General features: G+C 44.5%; 1 protein-coding gene and 1 long non-coding RNA gene across 3 annotated transcripts in view; one reads left to right on the top strand and one right to left on the bottom strand.

Moving 5' to 3' along the window:
* WNT6 (Wnt family member 6) overlaps nt 1-15,327 on the top strand; it is a 29,307-nt gene extending 13,980 nt beyond the window's left edge. The window contains exons 2-4 of the mRNA XM_003765902.2: nt 10,121-10,341; nt 10,620-10,963; nt 14,356-15,327. Coding sequence (XP_003765950.1) covers nt 10,121-10,341; nt 10,620-10,963; nt 14,356-14,817 — 1,027 coding nt within the window. The 3' untranslated portion in view covers nt 14,818-15,327. The remainder of the gene's footprint in view (nt 1-10,120; nt 10,342-10,619; nt 10,964-14,355) is intronic.
* On the bottom strand, nt 833-14,510 carry LOC116422225. 2 transcript variants are annotated; one of them, XR_004232788.1, is made up of 3 exons: nt 14,424-14,510; nt 7,735-7,836; nt 833-1,338 (listed from the first exon to the last, which is right to left on the bottom strand). It is a non-coding gene; the product is annotated as an uncharacterized LOC116422225 (long non-coding RNA). The 2 variants fall into 2 exon arrangements; XR_004232789.1 differs by lacking the exon at nt 14,424-14,510 and adding an exon at nt 10,154-10,234.
* Nucleotides 15,328-21,482: the final 6,155 nt, after the last annotated feature.

Below are 21,482 nucleotides of genomic sequence, written 5' to 3'. Positions count from 1 at the left end.
TGGTAAGCGTCAAATGTCTGAGACTGGATTTAGAACTTGGGATTCCAGGATCAAGGTTTTAACTACTGTGCCACCTAGCTGCCCTTCCTCTTTCACTTTGAAAAATGTTCTATAATTCTGAGTTTAAGAACAAGCAAATTGGTGAATCTGTAAAGGGCCTTCAACATCAAAGCTAAGGAATTGGGACTTTTTCTAATAAACAGTGGAAAGCCAGTGAGGTCTTTTCACACACACATACACACATACATATACATACACAATATGTTTGCATCTATGTGTTTCTCTCTATGTATGTATATGTTTCCTTATATATGTACACATGTAAATATACATATATAAATATACGTATTTGAATATACATAATTCCATCTATGTAATATATACCAAATATATATGAGAGGGAGAGACACAGAGAACAGAGAGAGTAAAGGGAAAGAGAGAGGGAGAGAGGGGCAAAGAGTGGGGGAGAAAGACAGAGACAGAGACAGAGGGAAGAGAGAGTGGGGAGGAAGAGAGGGAAAGGAGACAGAGAGAGAGAAAGAGAAGGGGACATGGGGAGAAGAGAGGAAGAAAAAGGTAAAAAGGTAAAACAAGGATGGAGAGAGATGGTGGGAGAGACAGACATAAAGAGAGGTGAGAAGTAGGGGGAAAGAAGGAATGTGGGAAAGAAAAGTAGAGAAGGGGAAAGAAGGGGAGAGAGACAGAGAGAAAGACAAAGAAAGGAGGTAAAGTGGGGCAAAAAGAGAGAAAAGAGGAAAGAGGAGAGAGAAAGAAACAGAAAGACAGAAACAGAGGGAGAGAGTGAGGGGAAAGAGAGAAGGAGTGGAGGGAATAGAAGGAGAAAGAGACAGAGACAGAGACAGTGGGAGGGGTGAGGAGATTATGACTGTGGCTATAATTATGAATTTGTGATCAGAAAACTGGCCATAGGGTCAGGAAGGTATGGCAGTCCTGTCTTTGATAAATATTGCTTATGTGATCCTAGGCAAATCATAGTACCTCTCTCAATGCCCCCAGGAAACACTTTAGTGCTTTTTGTGTAAGTATTGTATACTTATATAAAGCTAAGAAAGATACAGTGATAGCTTATTTTTCTTTATAAAATTCTTTGTTCATAGCTGCTTTATGATACAGATAGTGTACACATTATTAATCTAATTTTTCAGATAAGGGGAGGGGTTCACAAAAATGAGATCATTTTCCCAAGGTCACAAAGTTTAATAAGAGAGCCAGCATTCTATGCAGTGAGGTCTCCAGGCTCTCCATCCGATGGTCCTTTCAGTGTATTCCACATATAACTTCCTTGCTTCATCTGGGAATTCACACTGGCTAATACCCCTGGGGAGAAGACAGAGACCATCAAATTTTGGCATCTTCTGGCTAAGATCAAGAGAGATAGGGCAGGGCAATGCCAGGGGGGAGTGATCCAAACTGCCATAGTTATTCTAATCCTGTTTTGACTGCCTTTTTCTTTTAGGCTTTACCTAATTTCTTCTGGGTCCTCGTTATTTGGTTAATTGGGCTCATTGGACTTGCATACCCTTACCTCCCCCAAAGTGACACAGCTTAGAATGCTGACTCTCCTATTACACTCTGTGACCTTGGGAAAACAATCTCATTCTTCTGAACCCCTCCCCTCATCTGAAAAATCAGATTAAGAATGTGTTCACTACCTGCATCCCAAGGCAGTTATGAACAAAATATTTTACAAAGAGAAAGAAGCTCTCTCGCAAGTTACAGCCTCTTAGACCTCAGTTTCCGTATCTGTTAAAGCCTTAGAGCTCCCCTCCAGCTTTAGATCTGTGATAGAGTCCCTCTGCCTTGTCAGGTTAGTATCTGTGGGACCAGAGATGGACAATTCACTCCCTTTTCCTGGAGGATGAGGAAGGGCACAGAGGAGGTGAAAGGTTAAAGGGAGTAGGGTCAGGAAAGACAAAAAGGATGTTATTCCTTCTTAGAATAGAATGGAATCTTGTAGATGAAGGGAAGATGAAGCAACTCAACTCCCTTTTTTTGGCTTGGACACAGCTACTGGCCTCAGAAGGGCTAAGTGACCCATCCAAGGCCATTTAGCTAATAGGTGACAGAGGCAGGAGCAGACCTTGGAGATCTTTGCTTTTCATTAAAAAATACTCTGCCTCTCGTTTTACAAAGTTTTTTCCCCTTGCTGTGATTGTAGAACGGGAGAGGAGAGTAAGATCAGGAAGGCAGGGATTGTGTCCATCTGGGGGTCTTGGAGAGACCGACTACAGCCCTCTTTCCCCAGGGCAGCAGTCCCCATGTGCAAGCCCTCTGCTCCTCTCCCCACCCCCACCACCCAGCATCCCCAGGGTTCCACAGCTGGTAAACAATCCATGTTCCCAGGCAGCCAGCCAGTTTAGGGGGCAGGACAAGGACTAAGCGTGGCCTCTTCCTTCCCCTGCCAGGGCAGTCTCCCCATTCACCCTCCGAGAGCTGCCATAACCACGACTGACTCCCTCCTCCTTCCATCTCCTATCTCCTGATTTTAGCATGGGGAAGGGAGGGGAAAGGAGGGGAGAGTTGGGGCAGAGTGACCTTGGAAAGATAAGACTATTTAACCTTGGAGAATAGGGAGTTTGTGGTTGGGGGGGATGTTGTTGGAACAAGGGAGTAATGAGGAACTGGAGGAGGAGGAGGGTTCAAGTGGGGCGGATGAAGAGGTGAGGAGAGACAGATCCAGACACACGTGAATGGACCATCTAGGACATAGACAGAAGGTCTGAGAGACCAATTATGCTTTTTATGGCCAAATGAGAAAGGGGAAAATGAATGGAGAGAGACCAAGGCATCAGAGAGTAGAGGATGAAAGCATCCTCTTGGATGCTTGGAGTGAGCAGCTTCTTCATACCTAGCACTCCCATTTCCAGGGTCAGACTGCCCTGCCCTTTGAGGACACGGTCAGCAAGCTCTACGGCAAGCTTTCCAGGATGTCCACTTGTTACAGCAACTCACAGTGTTAAAAAAAAAAAAAAAGACTTGTATTCCTTACTACAGAAAACATTAATTCCTCCTTTCTGTTTTCAGTGGAAAAACTCACAGCTTTTAAGCAAATGATGGTTTGGTGGCCATTAGGGCAGGCAGACAATTGCTAAGGAAAGAAGTACCTTCCCTCTCTGACCTTCTGAAGTCCCCTTACCACACATTGGCCTTCATTGCCCCAAATCCCCCCTCCAGCGGACAGGCCTAATCTTAAACTAATTAATCCTCAATTTTCTCATTTCCAACATGGGAATAATAATATATGCTAGATTTACTTTACAGGGTTATTGTGAGGAAAGTTTTCTGTTAATCACATAGACATAGACATACACACACACACACACACACATATATATACACATAAATATGTGTGTATGTATGTAAACATATATAGAAATATGTGTTCAAGTGTATGTATATATGTTACCTTCTTTATGAACTCTTGTGAATGTGGTGATTATTATTACTGGCTTAAGCTTCCACATTATCTCTTAGCTCCCAGTTTTCCCCCCATTTCCTGTCAAAACTCCCATTCTCACAGAACAACTCTTTTCAGCCACTAGTCAGTGGTGATAATCTGATTATCTGACTAAAGTAATTCACATTAGGATGTGAATGAGAGATAGATTCACCCATTCTGCTATTTACATTTTAAAATAAGGAAATTGGTGACTCAGTGTAGTGAAATTCATAGACCATGTGAGAGAACTTTTTCTACTTGCTTCAGTCCAACAAATGCTCATGGAGTCTGGGGGGCAGAGGTGGGGGTCCATGTATGCAGAGAGGAATATGATATAACTTAGGAAGGGGAGAGAACAAGATGCTCTAGAAACACTAAGAAGGGGAGAGACACTAGTAATTGGGGTACTTGGGACAAGGAACAAGGATGATGTCTCTAGATAAAAAGCTAGGGTGTTCTTTGTAAAAAGAATCAAAGGATCATAGATTTAGAATTGGCTCTCAGAGGCTATTGAGTCTAATATTCATTTTAGGATGGGAAAATGAAGGCTCAAGATATTGAAGACTCTTGTTTCACTTTATATATAACAATATAATATTATAGAATACTGAGATCACCATTGTTTTCCAAGCATTTCCTTTAGTCCCGGTACACAGCTCTGGCCTTCACATTTAATGACATGGGGATTAGTAGGGGAGAAGGATGAGTTGGAGAAGAGAGGTCCAGGGGGGATAATTTTAGATGCAGGGAAGGTACAAACCCTCTCCCCTACTGATCCCCATCTGCTCACCTCATCAGAGGTGACCTCAGGGCTCCATCGCTATAAATAAACCCAAGACCCTCCTGTTGTTAGGTCCCATGCTCCATAGTTAAGCTCTATTTGTCTTGCTCTGCCTATGCCCCAGGTCCTCCTATGCCATTCTTGCAAATAATCTTTGTTCTCCCAGTCTCTATCTCTGATGAAGAGGTTGTTCTTTCTCCTCTAGAGCCAACCAGTCTATTTGTACTCAATCTTCTCCCTTTCTGGCTCTTCCAGGCACTGGCTCTTTCTGTAATTCATTCCATCTAAAATCTACCATCTTCAACCACTTGTTATCTACTTGCTTCTTTATTGCTTATATCCTATCTCAAATTTCTACCATTCTTGAAAAAACCTTTCCTTGGCTCCAGCTGTCCTGGCAAGTTATCTTCCGCCTTCTCTCTTTCACAACCAAATTCCTCCAATGGAAGCTCTGTGATCTGTCTCCATCTACTTTCCACTCCTTTCTTCAATCTCTTGCAGTCAGCCCTCTGAACTACCACTTAGCTGAAATTGCACCATTCAAGTTATCAGTGATCTCAGCTTATTTTCCTGATGACCTTTTCTCCTGTCCTGATCCTTCCTGACTTCTTTGTAGCTTCTGAAACTGTCAGCTGCTCCTTTGTTCTATATAACAGAGGTTGTCAAACTTTTGCTCTCAGTCTCTTTATAATATTAAAAATTATTCAGCATCGGTCCAGAGAGTTTTTATTTATGTGGGTTATAATTAATATTCACTGTATTAGAAATAAAAATTAATTTTGAATTTGTAGGGTTTCAGAGAAAACCCTGGATTCTCTAGACAACATTTTGAGAACCACCACTATATACTATTTCTCTGACTTCTAGGACCCCACTTTTTTTTCCTTTTTCCATCTGCTCATTTCTCTTTTGCTAGATCATTATCCATTTTTTGTTCCCTAATTGTGGATGTTAGCAGCTAGGTAGCACAGTGGATTGAGTGAATTCAAATAGACACTTTTTCCTGAGTTCCAATATGGCCTCAGACTCATACAAGCTGTGTGACTCTGGGCAAGTCACTTAACGCTGTAGGTCTCAGTTTCTTCATCTGTAAAGTGAGTTGAAGAAGGAAATGGCAAAGCACTCCATTGTTTCTGCCAAGAACACATCAAATGGGATCATGAAGTCAGAAGAGCTGAAGTAATTAAACAATAGAAACTATTTGATGTTACCCATGGCTCTTTCCTGGACTCTCTTCTCTCTCTATCTTCTCTCATTCTGATTTCATTGGCTCTAGTAGTTTATCATCATCTATATTTCCAGTCCTATGTATTCTCCTAATTTCAGTCCTGAATTATTAGCTGTCTGTTGAATATTTATGCCTCTGGAAGATAATTCTATTGGGAACTCAATTTTAACTTCTAAACATCCCTGTTTATACTGAGGGCATGACTTCTGTTACCTGGGTTTTAAACTTTGGGATCATCATTAAGTCTTCCTTCTCCCTTCTCCCTCATCCAATCAGTTCCCAAGTGTTGACATTTCTTTTCCATGAGTCACTTTCTCTCCATCCACATGGCCACATCTCCATCCAGGTTCCCATTTCCCAAACCATTATAATGACCTCCTAAAACTGGTTTCCCTTGCTTCTGGCCTTTACCCTGCTCTAACTTTTTTCATTTTCCATAAAGCTGCCAAATCTTAAAACACAGCTTTGACCACATCATTCTCCTGTTTTGCAAAATTTTGGGGGGAGGAGGTTCCCTTTAAGATAAAAATACAAACTCAATATGGTGTTTAAAACCTTTTACATCCTGGCTCTGCTTTATTTTCTCAGACATTTCATGCTACTTACCTTCAGCAAACTCGGTTATTTGATGTAGAGTTCGAGGAACAACTTGGTGGTACATTGAATAGTCAGGAAGATTTGAGTTTAAATCTGGCCCCACTTATTAGCTCTGTGATGCTAAGGAAGTCAATTAATTTGTTTGCTTTAATGTGCTCAACTGTAAAATGGGAAGCATGACACTCATTTTGCAAGATGGTTGTGAAGATCAAATGAAATAATATTTGTAAAAGTACTTAGTATAATATCCAGCACATAGTAGGCCCTATGTAAATCCCTATTCCCTTTCCTCTTCTTTTCCTATTGAATCTGTTGACAAGTATTTATTGGGTGTCTACTATGTATTCAAGTATGTAAAATGTATGAAACACTCTGTTAGATTGAGATTACAAAGTAAAAAGTTTTCCTGTCCTCAAGGATCTTGCATTCTACTTTTTGAATCCATAGCTTTTTTCAAGGCTCCAGCTCCATTGCCACTTCTCCTGTCAATCATTCTGATTCATTAGTGATCCCTTTCTCCTCAAATTATCTTATATTTGTGGTCTCTTCCTCCTCAGATTATCTTGTATTTGTTTGCATGTGGTATTACTCAACAGAAGATAAAGGCACAGATTCTTTATCAAAATTTTAGTCTCTGTCGCTTGCACTGTCTTCAAAGTAATAGGGACTGAATATTATATATATATATATATATATATATATATATATATATATAATACACACACACACACACACACACATATATATATATATATATATATATATGTATATTCTCTCAGGGACTCTGATATATATATTTTAATTGAACAGTACCTTTTCTTCAGCCTCTCAGAGTCCCTAACAACTTTGTCAGTTTCTCCCACACTTTTCCTTCATGCTGGCTTTTTTTTTTTCTTCATTCTGGTTTTAATGAATTCAAAGTCTGATCTCCCTTATGCTATTCAAGCAACATTTATTGAGTACTATTGCCTCTCCAGCACTGAGCTATATTCAGTGAAGATGGCAAAAAATGTAAGTACCTTCTGTACTGTTTGGCAGGACTAGACTTATATGTGAAGAAACCAGCAAGGATTCTTCCATTTGTATTGATTTGTGACTAAGGGACTATAGATTTTAGAGCTAAAAAAGGACCTTAGAGATAATCTAGTCTAGCCAATTCTTTGTTTTAAAACTAGTATTTACAAAGGGATATTTATTTTAAAGCTATAGCAAGAATAGAAATACAAACATTTCCCTGCAACACAATCGGGACAAACTCTCTCCTTATACCATCTCAGTCTCTAGGGAGAGTGGGCTCAAACTTGAGGGTTTTTTTTTCACATTGGTCTGAACAAGTTCATATCCAAATGTGAGAGGAGGTGAGCTGAATGAATCTAGTGTGTACATGTATTCTTCTACAGAAGGGGAAACTGAGGCCCAGGGAGATGAAGTGATTGGCCAAGGCTGGTAGCAGAGCCAGGGTTCAAATCAAGGTTCCTTGATTCCAAAGTATTGGGTTCTTCTCCCATTCATATACATAAATATATGTGTACACACATACACACACACACACACACACACACACACACATAGTGGCAAGAGCACTGGAGTTAGCAGATTTGGTTTTAAAATATAACTGTAACATTTCCTTATCCACAAAAGGGTGATAATATTCTTTGTATCACTTACCTCACAGAATTATGAGAGAAGAATTTTGCAAGTCTTAAAATGCTAGGGTGATTGTAGTTATTATGGGAATAGATTAATTCTGCACTGTTCCTCCGTGACTTTCTATAAATAAATAGAGAACCCATTCAATATGCTGTATGAGTTAAGGCAGATCTTATCTTCAAGATACTGATGTAGCGTTGGGAATTGACATCTGTTAATCTTCATTCTCACAACATGACTCACCTCCTTTTTCAGTCCTGATGTTCCCACCATATCTTTCACACTACTTCTCATATGCAAGTCATCATTGATAACCTGCTGGTAATATACTGACTATCCATTCAATTAATAAGCATTTACTTACCTCCTATAAGCATTTAAGTGCATACTATGCTGGGTATTGTGTTAGATGCTGGGAATACAAAAAGTTGAGACATTGCCTGCCCACAAGGAGCTTACATTCTATTAATAAATACAACATATATTCAAAATAAATGCAAAATTAAGTGGAGGGCACTAACTGTTCTGGAAATCGAGAAAGAAAGAAGCATTTCTTCCATGCCTGTTATATGTCAGACACTGCTAAGTGCTTTACAAATATGTCACTTGATGCTCACAACGTCCCTAGCATGTAGGAACAATTATGAATCCCATTTTATAGTTTAAGAAGTCGAGGCAGACAGAAAGTAAATGACTTGTCCAGGATCATACAACTAGTAAGTGTATGAGTAAATATTAAGTTGGATCTTCCTGACACCGAGCCTGCTGCTCTATCCAGTGTACTATTTAGTTGCCTTGGGAAGTCTCTGTCTCTTGGAAGAAGTGACCTTGGGCTGAGACTAGAAGGGGTCAGAGATTCCTCGGGAGTGAACATTCCAGGTATGGGGGACAATTTTTGAAAGGCCCAGAAATGGGTGGAACGTCATATTTGGAGAACAGTAAATGGGCCCGTTTGGCTGAAAGAACCTAAGGAGCCTAAAAAGAGAAGAGGAAGGTAGAGTAAGGAAGTCTTTAAAAGTCTGAAATGCTAAACAAGAATTGCTTAATTTAGAAACAATAGGAAATCATGGACATTTCTTGAGCTGAGGAATGGTCAGACCTGTACTTCTTAGTTTTTAGTACAATTTTAGTGTTAGTTTGCAGCTGCATGAAAGACAGATGGGAAAGGAGAGAAAGTGGATGGATAGAGACCCAAGAGTCAAGGTGAAAGGTTTATGAGGGTTCTGATTAGTGGTTAGTGAGATAGTAGAGAATGATTTGAAGATGGTAAATTGGGAGTGGTGGGAAAAATGGGTGTCCTTGAAGTAGGAAAGTTAAGAGGAGAAATGGGCTTAGGAAAAAAGTACTGAATTCTCTTTTGGACATGTTGAGTTTGAGACATTAAGCAGATAATTGGAGATGATGAATTACAGCTTAGGGGAGAGATCATAGCTATATAACATCAAGAGTCATGCACTGAGATGATAGTTGAATTCATTGGGAGTTGATGAAGTCACTGAACATTTAGAAAGGACAGCACCCAATTCTATTTATGTCCATCATACATCTTTTGCCCTGCGGGTTGGTTATTCTGTTGCTTTTGATTTTTTTGAGATTGTGGTATGCAATGAATCACAGCTGTGTATCACTGCAGAGCTGGAAAGAACTTCAGAAATAAGTATATTTTCCAGAGAAGTGAAGAGACTAGCTAATAAGAGGCTGAGTTGGGGTTAAACCCAAATCTCTTGTCATTACATCTAGTGTATGCACTGAATAATAATATAGGCAGTAAATATAAAGTGATTAACTGGATACAATCCAATATGTTATAGATGTGGATAAAATCCAAGTGTTAAAATGTATGTCATTCCTTCCCTTCCCTTAGTCTCCCCTAAGGTTACCTACTAATTAACCTCTTTGCTTTTAGTCCCTTCTCAGCTTTTTAGAGAAGACAGGCAGAACCTTTGGCCAGTGTTGTCACTTGAAGAAGCCTGGTTGTTATATCCCATTTTTCAAGTTCTAGTCCTCTGAATTAGCTTTTCTATCTATCTGTCTATCTATCTATCTATCTATCTATCTATCCATCTTTTAGAGATAGGCAGAGAGGAAGAGAGAAACACAGACTGACAGACAGAAAGAGATACAAAAACAGAGACTGACGGAGAGTGAACATTTTAGCATTAGTATCAAAGGCTCCTGACTTTGAATCTACTTCTTCCACTTCCATTTCCACCTTGAATAAATCATCTTATTTCTCTGAGCCTCAGTTTCTTATATGTCAAGTAACAGGGTTGGATTAAATAATCTCTAATTTCCCTCTTCTGTCTACAATCTACGATCCCGAGACAAGCGTTCGCCTTGGGGGGCAGGGTCCAAAAACTGTCCTTGCACCTCCCCAACCCGGCTACTTCTCTGCCCCTTCCAGGGCTGTGGGCAGCCCCCTGGTCATGGACCCTACCAGCATCTGCCGGAAGGCTCGGCGGCTAGCAGGACGGCAGGCAGAACTGTGTCAGGCTGAGCCTGAGCTGGTGGCGGAGCTGGCACGGGGTGCCCGGCTAGGTGTAAGGGAGTGCCAGTTCCAGTTCCGATTCCGACGCTGGAACTGTTCCAGCCACAGCAAGGCCTTTGGGCGAATCCTGCAGCAGGGTCAGTGGGAGTCCTGGGCCTGGGTAGGGGGTGGGAGGAAGAGGAGGGAGCTCTGAGATTGACAAAACTAGAGGGTTTACAGCCTGGGGAGGAGAGAAAAGGGCCTGACTTGAACCCCAACTCCCAGCCCAATGACAGTGGATTTCAGTCTCCTGACACAGTAGGCCCAGACTACTTACCCCCTCCATCATCCCTTAGTGCCCTGACCCCAGCCTCCAGAGTACTGTCTTCCTAACTTGCCTTTCCCCTACTCCCACCCTTTTTGGCTATTCCCTCAGATATCCGGGAGACAGCCTTCGTCTTTGCCATCACGGCAGCTGGAGCCAGCCATGCGGTGACCCAGGCCTGTTCCATGGGAGAGCTGTTGCAGTGTGGCTGCCAAGCCCCCCGTGGACGGGCCCCCCCACGGCCCCCTGGGCTCCCCCACCTCTCTGGCACTCCGGGTCCTCCGGGCCCTGGGAGTTCTTTGGATGGCAACGCAGCCTGGGAGTGGGGGGGCTGTGGGGACGATGTGGACTTCGGGGATGAGAAGTCCCGGCTCTTCATGGATGCTCGGCACAAGCGGGGACGGGGTGATATCCGGGCACTGGTGCAGCTACACAACAATGAGGCTGGACGGCTGGTGAGCACTCCAGGAGGGGCTGGGATGGGGCAAGGGGAGGGGGGGGTTCTAGAATGCCAGGAAACAAGGGGTGGGGACTGGAGCAGGGTGTGGGAAATGAGCTTGGAGAAGCCAGGCTGAGTGTGGAAAAGATGAAAGAATCCGCCTAAAAAGGGGGCTGGGGATTAGGGGTGGGACCTGGGAGGAGAAGGGAAGGATGAAGGATAATGGGTAGGACCTCAGGGCTGGGCTGAGCCAGTTGGGGAGTGACAAAGGGCTGTGAAGTTGAGCAATGGGTTTAATCCCAGTCAAACTAAGCCTACCTTGACTGAAGCAGTCAACTAGTCAATCAGTCAACAAGCCTTTAATTAAACACCTACTATGTACTAGGTATGGTGCTCCTTCCCCATCCTGCCCCGCTCCCAACCTGGAACAGTCCCCGTTTTCAATGAGCTTGAATTCCAGTCAAGGAGATAACATGTATTTAAATACCCACTAACTATACATAAGATACCAACAGAATAGAAGCTGGAGGCTCAGGGAGAAGCCCCTCACAGAAGGTGGGCTTTGAGCTGAATCTTGAGGGAAGTCAGGATGCCAGATATAGTAAAAACAGCATCCATTATGGAGTCAGAGGGCATGACTTTGAATATTGAATCAACTACTTAATATTCATGAGACTTAAGGTAAATCACCTACACTCTGTGTGAGCCCATTTTTGTCATCTGTAGAATGAAGCAGCTGGGCTATTGATCTCAAAGGTTTCTTCTCGCTGAATTGTTTTGTTCAGCCAAATGTTAACTACACCTAACCACCATCCCCCGACATCCCTACATCCCGCAGGCCTGGCCCTCCATTCTCACATTATACTGAAATTCACCTTTGTCCTTCCTCATTTCTCTCTCTTCTCCCCACCATTTGTCCTGTTTATCTCCCACAATGGGAACCCCAAGGGACTATCATTCAATCAGAGAGAAATGATATATTATTGCCTTCTGAGGAACTTAGGATGGGAGGGAGGAGGAAGAAGGGAAGATAAAGTAGACTGTAAAATAGGAGTACTAGGCCCCAGGATTGTCTGTTAAAATTCCTTTGGGATCATCTAACCTTAGCTAATCTACAGTCTCACTTCATGTGGTTACCCTTCTGTCCCACAGTCTCTCATCACTCATCATCCCCAGTCAAACTCACCACCTTTAAGTCTCTGATATAAACTCCCACCTTAGGAGGACTGGAAATTACAACTCGTGGGTTCCCACCTCAGCTGTAGGTCCCACCCCTACTCCATGCCTCCAGGATGCCCTGGAACTTTTCCCTACGCATTCATCTTACATTCCCATTTATGACAGCTGGGCCTCTTGTGGTCCTGTACAGGGGATGAAGGGGAAGGGGAAGAAACTAGAGGGTGATGTTGGGACAGGCCCACATATTTGTTTGGAAGGGTGAGCTGCCCAGCCAGCCTTGCTCCAGCTTTGAGTCTATGATCAGTCCCTGCCTGAGGACACGAGGGGCTGGAATGAAAGAGTAAAAAAGGGAGGAAGGGATGGGGGTGACTGACATCTTATCACCTCCCCTTCCACTCCCAGGTCTAGCATCTCTTAGATACATTCTCACCCCTCTTATTTTTTCCTCTTTACCCCACCAAATCTCATGGCCCCACACCTCCCTAACACTTAACTTCTGCATTCCTGTCTCTTTCCATCATTGGTTCATGCATTTTTTTTTTTTTTTGCTCCTTCCTTTTTCTTGTTTGTCTTTATCTACCTACCACCTCATCTCTTTTCCTGTCCTTTCATCCTTCCATGTCTTCTCCCTCATCCTATTTTTACACTCATCTTTCCTCTTCTCTCTTTATTTATTCTCATTTTTTCTAATCCTCTTCTTAAATTCCCCTTCCTCCTATTTTCCTATCTTCTTTTCTTCTGTCTTTCCTCCTTTCATATTTTCCCATCTTACTTTTCCCTTTTTCACACAATCTCTATGTCCTAATTTGTCTCAAAATGCATTTCCCTGTACTTTTTGTGTTTTGCTGCCTTTATCTTCACTGTTACATCACATCCCCAATCTTCTTTGTATTTCATTTCTCCTTCCTCATCACTCCCCAATCTCCTTTTTATTTCATTTCTCCTTCCTCATCACATTCCCTAATCTTCTTTTTATTTCATTTCTCCTTCCTCATCACCTCCCCAATCTCCTTTTTATTTCATTTCTCCTTCCTCATCACATTCCCCAATCTTCTTATTTCATTTCTCCTTCCTCATCACATCCCCAATCTTCTTTTTATTTCATTTCTCCTTCCTCATCACATTCCCCAATCTTCTTTTTATTTCATTTCTCCTTCCTCATCACCTCCCCAATCTCCTTTTTATTTCATTTCTCCTTCTTCATCACTCCCCAATCTCCTTTTTATTTCATTTCTCCTTCCTCATCACTCCCCAATCTCCTTTTTATTTCATTTCTCCTTCCTCATCACATTCCCTAATCTTCTTTTTATTTCATTTCTCCTTCCTCATCACATTCCCCAATCTTCTTTTTATTTCATTTCTCCTTCTTCATCACTCCCCAATCTCCTTTTTATTTCATTTCTTCTTCTTCATCACATCCCCAATCTTCTTTGTATTTCATTTCTCCTTCCTCATCACTTCCCCAATCTCCTTTTTATTTCATTTCTCCCTCTTCATCACATCCCCAATCTTCTTTTTATTTCATTTCTCCTTCCTCATCACTTCCCCAATCTCCTTTTTATTTCATTTCTCCGTCTTCATCACATTCCCCAATCTTCTTTTTATTTCATTTCTCCTTCTTCATCACATCCCCAATCTTCTTTTTATTTCATTTCTCCTTCCTCATCACTTCCCCAATCTCCTTTTTATTTCATTTCTCCGTCTTCATCACACCCCCAATCTTCTTTTTATTTCATTTCTCCTTCCTCATCATGTTCCCAATCTTCTTTTTATTTCATTCCACCCTTTGATTTTTTTTTCCTCTTTCTGTATGTATTTCTTGATATTTCTTCTTTTTTTCTCTTCTCTTCCCCCATCTCCCAATGTCTTCTCTCACTGACTCCCCTATCCTCCATGTTTCCTGGATGCTTCTTCCTGATTCTTTCTCATCTCCTATAACCCCCTTGGAAATCTCCCTTCATCATCCCGGCTGCTCCCCTACTTCCCATGGCTTTCTCTGGCTGTCTCCCACATATCTATACTGTATTTTCCCTGCCCGTGGTCCCCTTGACTACTCCTCTCCCTTTCCCTCTCTCTTCGCCTCTCATTTCATCCCTCTCTCTTCTCTTCCCACGTCCTCCTGGCTGCCCCTCTCCCGTGCTCCCTGCGGACTTTCTGGCCTCCCTCACGCCCCGACCCTGTCTCTCCTGCCTGGTTTCCCACGGGCCCCTCGGCTGTGTCTCCCCGCAGGCGGTGCGGAGTCACACGCGCACGGAATGTAAGTGCCACGGCCTGTCGGGCTCCTGCGCCCTTCGCACCTGCTGGCAGAAGCTGCCCCCGTTCCGGGAGGTGGGAGCCCGGCTGCTGGAGCGCTTCCACGGCGCCTCCAGGGTCATGGGGACCAACGATGGCAAAGCTTTACTGCCGGCCGGCCACACCCTCAAGCCCCCGGACCGCGCCGACCTGCTCTACGCGGCCGACTCGCCCGACTTCTGCTCGGCCAACCGGCGGACGGGCTCCCCGGGCACGCGGGGCCGCGCCTGCAACAGCAGCGCCCTGGACCTGAGCGGCTGCGACCTGCTGTGCTGCGGCCGGGGACACCGGCAGGAAAGCGTGCAGCTCGAGGAGAACTGCTTCTGCCGCTTCCACTGGTGCTGCGTGGTGCAGTGCCACCGCTGTCGCGTGCGCAAGGAGCTCAGCCTCTGCCTCTGAAGCGGACGTGCCCTTGCCCCGCGCCCCCGAACCTCAGGAGGCTGAGCCTGCGTCTTGGGTCGCCAGCCGGAGGCGGCCGGACCCCGGCCGAGAACGGCCTCGCGCTGGTCTCAGCAGGGGAGTATTTATCCTCTGTCGGAGAACTTGGGCAAAGGATGTCTGGCTTCCCGAATCATAGGGGCCCATTCTTCCAGGAGCAGAAACCGATGCAGGCAGGAAAAGGGACTGTCGAACAACTAGTGCTCCTGGGTGCCAGTATAACGGGCGATGCTGTGGAGGGAGCTCCCTGCCCTGCTCAATTCTAAACGACAAATCCTTCAGTACCTTCCGATAAAGATGGAGATTTGGAATGGGGATCAGGGTAATCTTAAAGCACTGTCTGGGAAATGGGAGAAAAGCCAAGGGGAACACACTGGAGGATGGGGACCCCTAATGACAGGGGTTGGGGAGGGCACCAGGAGGTAGCAAAGGGGTGATTTTTGGTACTAATAAAGTTATTTAAAGCAAGTAGACTCAGATGAGGATTTGGAGAGAGAAGCTGTGGTCAGTTTCTCCAGGCCCATATTCGAAGAAGGGACACTTAGCATCATGGTATAGGGTTGGAAAAGGAAGGGAGGAGAGAGTTAAATTTGGAGAGAAACCCTTGAGGGTTACCACCTTTTGTGCTCCTGGGGCTTCTCTCCTTAGTAAACTGGACGGACCCTCCCAGAGATCTGTGGACCAACTCCCCATTTTACAGATGACAGCTTGAGACCCAGATAAGTGAAATAATTTGCCCAAATCTGAGACACAGCTGGGTTTTGAATCAGGATCTTTTGACTTCAAATCCATGCTGCCTTTTTTGCCTCTTTTCTGGAAGTCCAAGGTCTGAGGTTCTCAAAGTAGAATTTTATGCCTTCTCTCTGGCAGGGTAGGGATCCTCTTTCCACTTTACCTTTAATCCAGTGTAGTAAGTAAAAGGGAGTGGGGGGCAACCTACAACTTGATTTTATTATGTTAGCTTATGGAAAAAGAGAACATACAGTGTCTTACAGCTTAAAAAACAACAACCACCCAGCATTTGACAGACTAGTCCAACCTCTTCATTTTACAGACGAGGAACTGAATCTTAGAAAGATGAAATGACTTAAATTTCTGAGTTACCTTAAATTCCCAGTTCTTCCCAGTAAATTTTTTGGTCTTAGGTTGTCATTTGAATTTAGGATTTTATCATTGCAAAGGATTCTTTAGCGAGGAACTTCCTCCATAAATAACATTCAACACCTCAGTAATTTTACTATCTCAGTGAGTTGCCAGGAAATGGATCCAGTTAAGTCTCAGAGAGTTGCCAGGATGTGGACCCAGATCTTCTTGAGTCTTAAACCATTCAATACATTTGACTTAATATTTCTTAAATGCCTGCTACAGGTAGGCCCTGCAGATGCATAGGTGAAAGATGGCACAGTTCCTGCCCTCAGGTTAACAATCCAATATGGGAGGAAGAAGTAATATATACAAATGAATATGTTAGAAAGTTACATGTAATATAAAGGGGAAAGGAAAGGTATATAGATATGGTGCTATTTCCATGTCAATGGCAAAAAGGGCAGCAAGGACTTCCCACAACCACTCTTGTACTCTAGTTAGAAATGGAAGACTGGGCTTTGTGGATCATGGTCTTACCCATTGTGGTATTTCCTATGTTCTTATGGTTCCTCCCTCCCATCAGCCATAAAACCTAAGCCACAAGGAGGAAACCTAGTAAGTAAGGATGGAGTCATTCTCATTCTTTTTCTTGCTTGTTGATTATTCCTAAATTGTATTTAATTCAATTCAACAGAATTTTCATAAGCCACCTCCTCCTTTCTTCTTATGGAATCTGAGGTACCCTGTTAATTGCCCCCACCAAGACTTTATTAATACTACAGCATTTCTGTCGACTCAGAAACTGTTATAAGTCTCTTTATGAGCCACTTGAATATATTTCAAATACCGACTGACAATAAAGCATTTTTATTCACAACCAAGTGGGAAAGGAAAAGATATTTTATCACAAGGCTGATTAACTCTTTGCATCCACATTCTTCCTTTTCTCTGGGCCCCTCAATAGTCCTAGGAGTGAATTTACTAAAGGGCCATATGGAGTCAGTGGGGAGAAAGGTATATTGGAGACCAGACCCCTAGATTATGATGGCTATTTGCATATCCCTACCTCTCTTAGCAGTAAACATTAAAAACATGGAGAAGAGCCTAGCCATATGGGGAACAGCATGCAGGATCCTGAGCTTTGATCATAGATTTAGTTTGTGTGGAAGAAAGTAGTAGTAGCAGCCTAGTGGTAAAAGTATTGGATTTGGAATCAGGAAACCCGAGTTCAGATTCTTCCTGACATGCTTATTAACTGTGTGACTCTGAGCCAGTTTCCTCATCTGTACAATGAAGGGCTTGATGACTTTGAAGGTTTCTTCCAGTTTTAAATCTATGATTCCATGATCCTATGATCTAAGGATTTTAGTGAATTCCATGAATGTAATGGCAGGCCCTAGAGTTATGTGTTTTTAAATTGCATTAAGATAGGAGAGGTGAGAGTCCTGGAGTCTTCTTGTTCTAATTAGACCAAATGAGGGGGTCAGTCCTTTCTGGGTATCAGCCCCATACTAGTCAGTACTCTGCAAAATCCTAGTGAGCCAGAATCAAAGGAGTAGGACGTGTGTGTGCGCGCGCGTGTGTGTGTGTGTGTGTAAAGGGGGGAAGAAATCAGAAGAGTTGGGGTAGCGTGTTTTGGGATCTATCATCCGGCTGAAGTCAGGAGAAAAGGACAAATAAATTCTTTATTGTGGGTCCCAGAAACCATCCTGTCTGGATTCTAGATTGGCTATTGGGATTGATCCACTAACCCAAGACCTTTTACAAGGGATAATCATCTGCTTTTACCTGAGCCTTGAACCAGAATTCTGTGGGGACATTGGTTCCTGTTCCCCACCGAGGGAAGGAGGATTCTGCCTCCTCATTCCAGATGTTTAAGTCTGAATTAGCCCTAATTCCCCAAGGGAACATTTGGCCTTGGGGAAAGGTCAGGAGAAGGGCTAAAGAGGGGGTGGAACCTGGATCTCTCTCTTGAGGGGATCTGCCGTCTGCTTCCTCCACTCCACGACGGCAACCATTCCTAGGTGGAATAGGCCACCAGCAATCAGGCTGTACAGGAGAAACAAGCAAATCTGTCTCCCCCCTCCCCTTCTCCCCCCCTCCATGACCCAATTCCTTAACCTTTCTCCTGCATTTCCCTTTAGTGTCACCAGAGGGAGCCCTGACCTAGGTTTCCCTACTGATGGGGCCTAATTCTAGACAGGCTGTGGAGAAGAGAGGGGAGTTGATTCAGTCCCTCTCAGCCTCTTCTGTCTCCATACTGTCTGGAACTTCTGGATCATCTCAGTCTGGGACTAGGACCCAGGGAACCTCCTGACTTTGTCTGCTGTCTGTCCTTGAGAGTCCTAACCTCCTCAAGATCCCATCTTCCCTATTGTAAGAAAAATAACTGGGGCAAGGCAAGAGTTATGGGCTACTTTAATACAGAAGGAGCCCAGGGTCTCAGGTTAGAATCTTGGCTCTTACACAATATTTCCACCGCTAAGAGGAAGGGAGCGGGAAATGAAAGGAGCTGGAGGACAAGAAGGAGGAAGAGTTTTGCTATTATTTCCCCTCACTCTGAGACCACCAGCCAAACTTTTGTCCTGGCCTTTTTCTAATCTCTTAAATGCAAGGATGTAAGGGACTCTGAGCTAACTTTCTGCTAAGTAAAGGAAGGAATTAGTTATCAGGTCTGCCTTTCTGTCCCACCTCTCCATTTCTCCCCTCTTCCCTCCCCCCATAAAGAGTCTGATGTATATTCCCAGTCCCCACTGACTGGGGGGGGGGATGAGGGAGGTGAAGGGGGTTGAAGAGAACAGAGCAGCCCCAGATGTGTCTGACCACATCATGAACAGCAGAGAATGCAAGCAGGCGGGGGTGGGGAGGACAAGGCGCAGGGCCAAGGACATGAATGAGGCTCAGGGCCCAGGGGGTAGTTTAGGGAAGCAGGAAGATTTGGGGCTCAAGGACACCCCCACTCCCTCTTTTCTTATGTCTTTTGAGAAGCTTGTCCAGGAAGCTGTTTAGGAGCTAAAGCAACTATCTCCCAGCATGAAAATGAAGTTGCCTCTTTCCCCAGCCTTTGAATTTATACTCAGAGTCTAGAGGGACAGGGTAAATGGAACTGTCTCCCCCAGACCCTAGCATGATGATATGATCTGTGCTTTGGCATGGGCCTGATTCTGGGGGATTATGGAGAGGGTCCTATTTCCCCCCACCTGTTTCCCCTTCCCTTTTAGACTTCCCCAATTTCCCTGCTTTGCCCCAGACTACCCCTGTATACTGCACCCCCCTCCCATTGAGCACAGCTGGAACTATTCTCCTTGCTGCTTTTCATCCCTCCTGCCCCCACCCCCAGTGGCCCCTGTAATTGTGGTCTCAGGCGGTGGCTGTTGCTGCTGCTCTGGGGGCTGGAGTTGGGATAGGGGCCAGAGCACAGGGCAGGGACAGAGAGTGGGGAGATGATGGGGATATGAAATGGGTTATATAACAGTAGGGGTCCTGGGTCTTGGAATGCCCTTTCTGAACTTCCCTTCCTGTCTTTCAGAACCTGAGTCTATATGGCTCTGGGGCACCCCAAATGCCTCTATTTAGAGTCAATTCTTCGATTCCTGGGGTTAGGGTAAAGGAAAGGAGAAAAAAGAATCCCTAAGAGACTTCGGTTTTCCAGCAAAGAGGAGTCAAGGTTGGATGTTGGGGGTTGTACATCATTTTCTGTACTGAGTGGAACCTCAAAGAAGTTACACACACACACACACACACACACACACACACACACACACACCTTACTCCAGACCTACAAGGACTGTTGAAATGAAGCAAGAGGATATTAGTCTTATCTCTAGAAGGGAAACAAAGGAGGTGACCACTCTTAACCAAGGAGAGATCTAGTCTCAAAGAGTTTTCTAATAACAAAACACTTCCCTTCCTGGATTTCAGTTTTCTCAGCCATATAATAAGCCAGATCTCCAGAGATCTGGAGATCACTCGTAGCACTAAAAGTCTATGATTCTATATTAATAGCTTGCATCCATCTAACTACATTTTAAGATTTTCAAATGATCTTTTTCTCAGTCCCATGAAGTAGCTATAACACCCCCTCCATCCATTTTACTGCCGAGGAAACTAAGATCCAAATAACTTAAATGTCTTTTCTAAGGCCACCCAGCTAATCAGTGAACCACGATCCCGTCTCCAGGACGAAAGCACATTGCTTGTGCCTGGATCAAAAAAGGCTTCATTGGGACAGTTTCTCCCTCTCATTTCTCCCTCCTACCTTGGAAATATACTTTGTTTGAATGCTGTCCTAGACTGCTCTGTCTTCTTCTATTCTGTTCTTTCTGGATGACATTTCAGTCTCTTAGGCCAAAGATGCCATTGTCCTGCTTGCTGAGAGAAGAGGTGAGTGGGGGGTCTGCAGAGAGCTGGGTCAAGGTCAGACAAGGCTTGCTGACGCAGACTGCTTCCAGCCCCCAGCTGTTTTCCTGCTGTCCAGCCAGACTTCTCCCTAACCACTGCCCTCCACCATTCTCCCCCTCTGCCCCCACCCCTCCCAGCAGCCTCAAGCCCTTAATTCCTGACAGCTGCTGTGGCTGGAGGGCCTATTGAGGCGGGGGAAGGGGAGGATGGAGGAAACTTCCCCGCTCATGTTGCCCCTACCACCTGATGATCTGGATACTGGGAAGGTCCCTCCCTGTTTGTCCCTCCCCCCCTTTCCTCCAACTGATTCCCTAGGGAAGGGAGATTCCAGGAATGGGCCCCTTTTGTCTCTGAGCCCAGAGACTCAAGCAGTCCCTTTCCTCAGCCAAGAGGGGCTTCTTAGAAGGAGATGGTGATGTTGGGAGGGGTCAGGAAGGGATGTGGCATGCCTATTATGGGTCATCCCCATTTAAGGAGGGGAGATTGAAGTACTATGAAAAATGGCACTCATCCCAGGCCCCCCAGTAAACTGGGACCAAGATGGAAATAGAAGCCGGGTCTCCCCCCTTCCCTCACCCTCAGATTCTCCAAAATTGGTTCCTTAGCCGGGGACCTCTGGGCAACATATACATATCCATAATACTCTATATGGAGGATCTCCACAGCAGGGGATGGGAACAGAGAGCTCACCATTCCTTTATGGGTCAGAATACACCCTGGGGTCGCCCCCCCCCCAACATTATCAGACTGCCGCTTCTTCCAATAGGGAACCAGCTGAAAACGAGGTTGGTCAACTGACCAGGGCACTCGCAAGCCTCCCCACTTCGGGCTTAGCCTCCAGCCCACACACCGCTAGGGTCCTTCTTGAGCAGGCTCTTGGCTGGAGGAGGGACTGTACTCCGAGCAACTTCTCCAGCCCCGACTTCCTGCCCTTGCTGCAGGTGGCAGGGGGAGGCTGACCTCGGCAGTTGCCTTTGCAGGGAAGACACACGCAGGCACATACACAACACACATTGACATCACACACCCACAGAAAAACACAACTCCCGACCTAACTCTAACTCACACAGTGACAGTCATAAATACAAACAGAGGCCTTTCGGCCCACAAACAAACGCCGAAACGCCAACATCCACCGT

The sequence above is a fragment of the Sarcophilus harrisii genome, chromosome 3 (assembly GCF_902635505.1).
Source record: "Sarcophilus harrisii chromosome 3, mSarHar1.11, whole genome shotgun sequence".
Lineage (NCBI taxonomy): Eukaryota > Metazoa > Chordata > Mammalia > Dasyuromorphia > Dasyuridae > Sarcophilus > Sarcophilus harrisii.
This window is presented reverse-complemented; position numbering and strand designations above follow the sequence as displayed.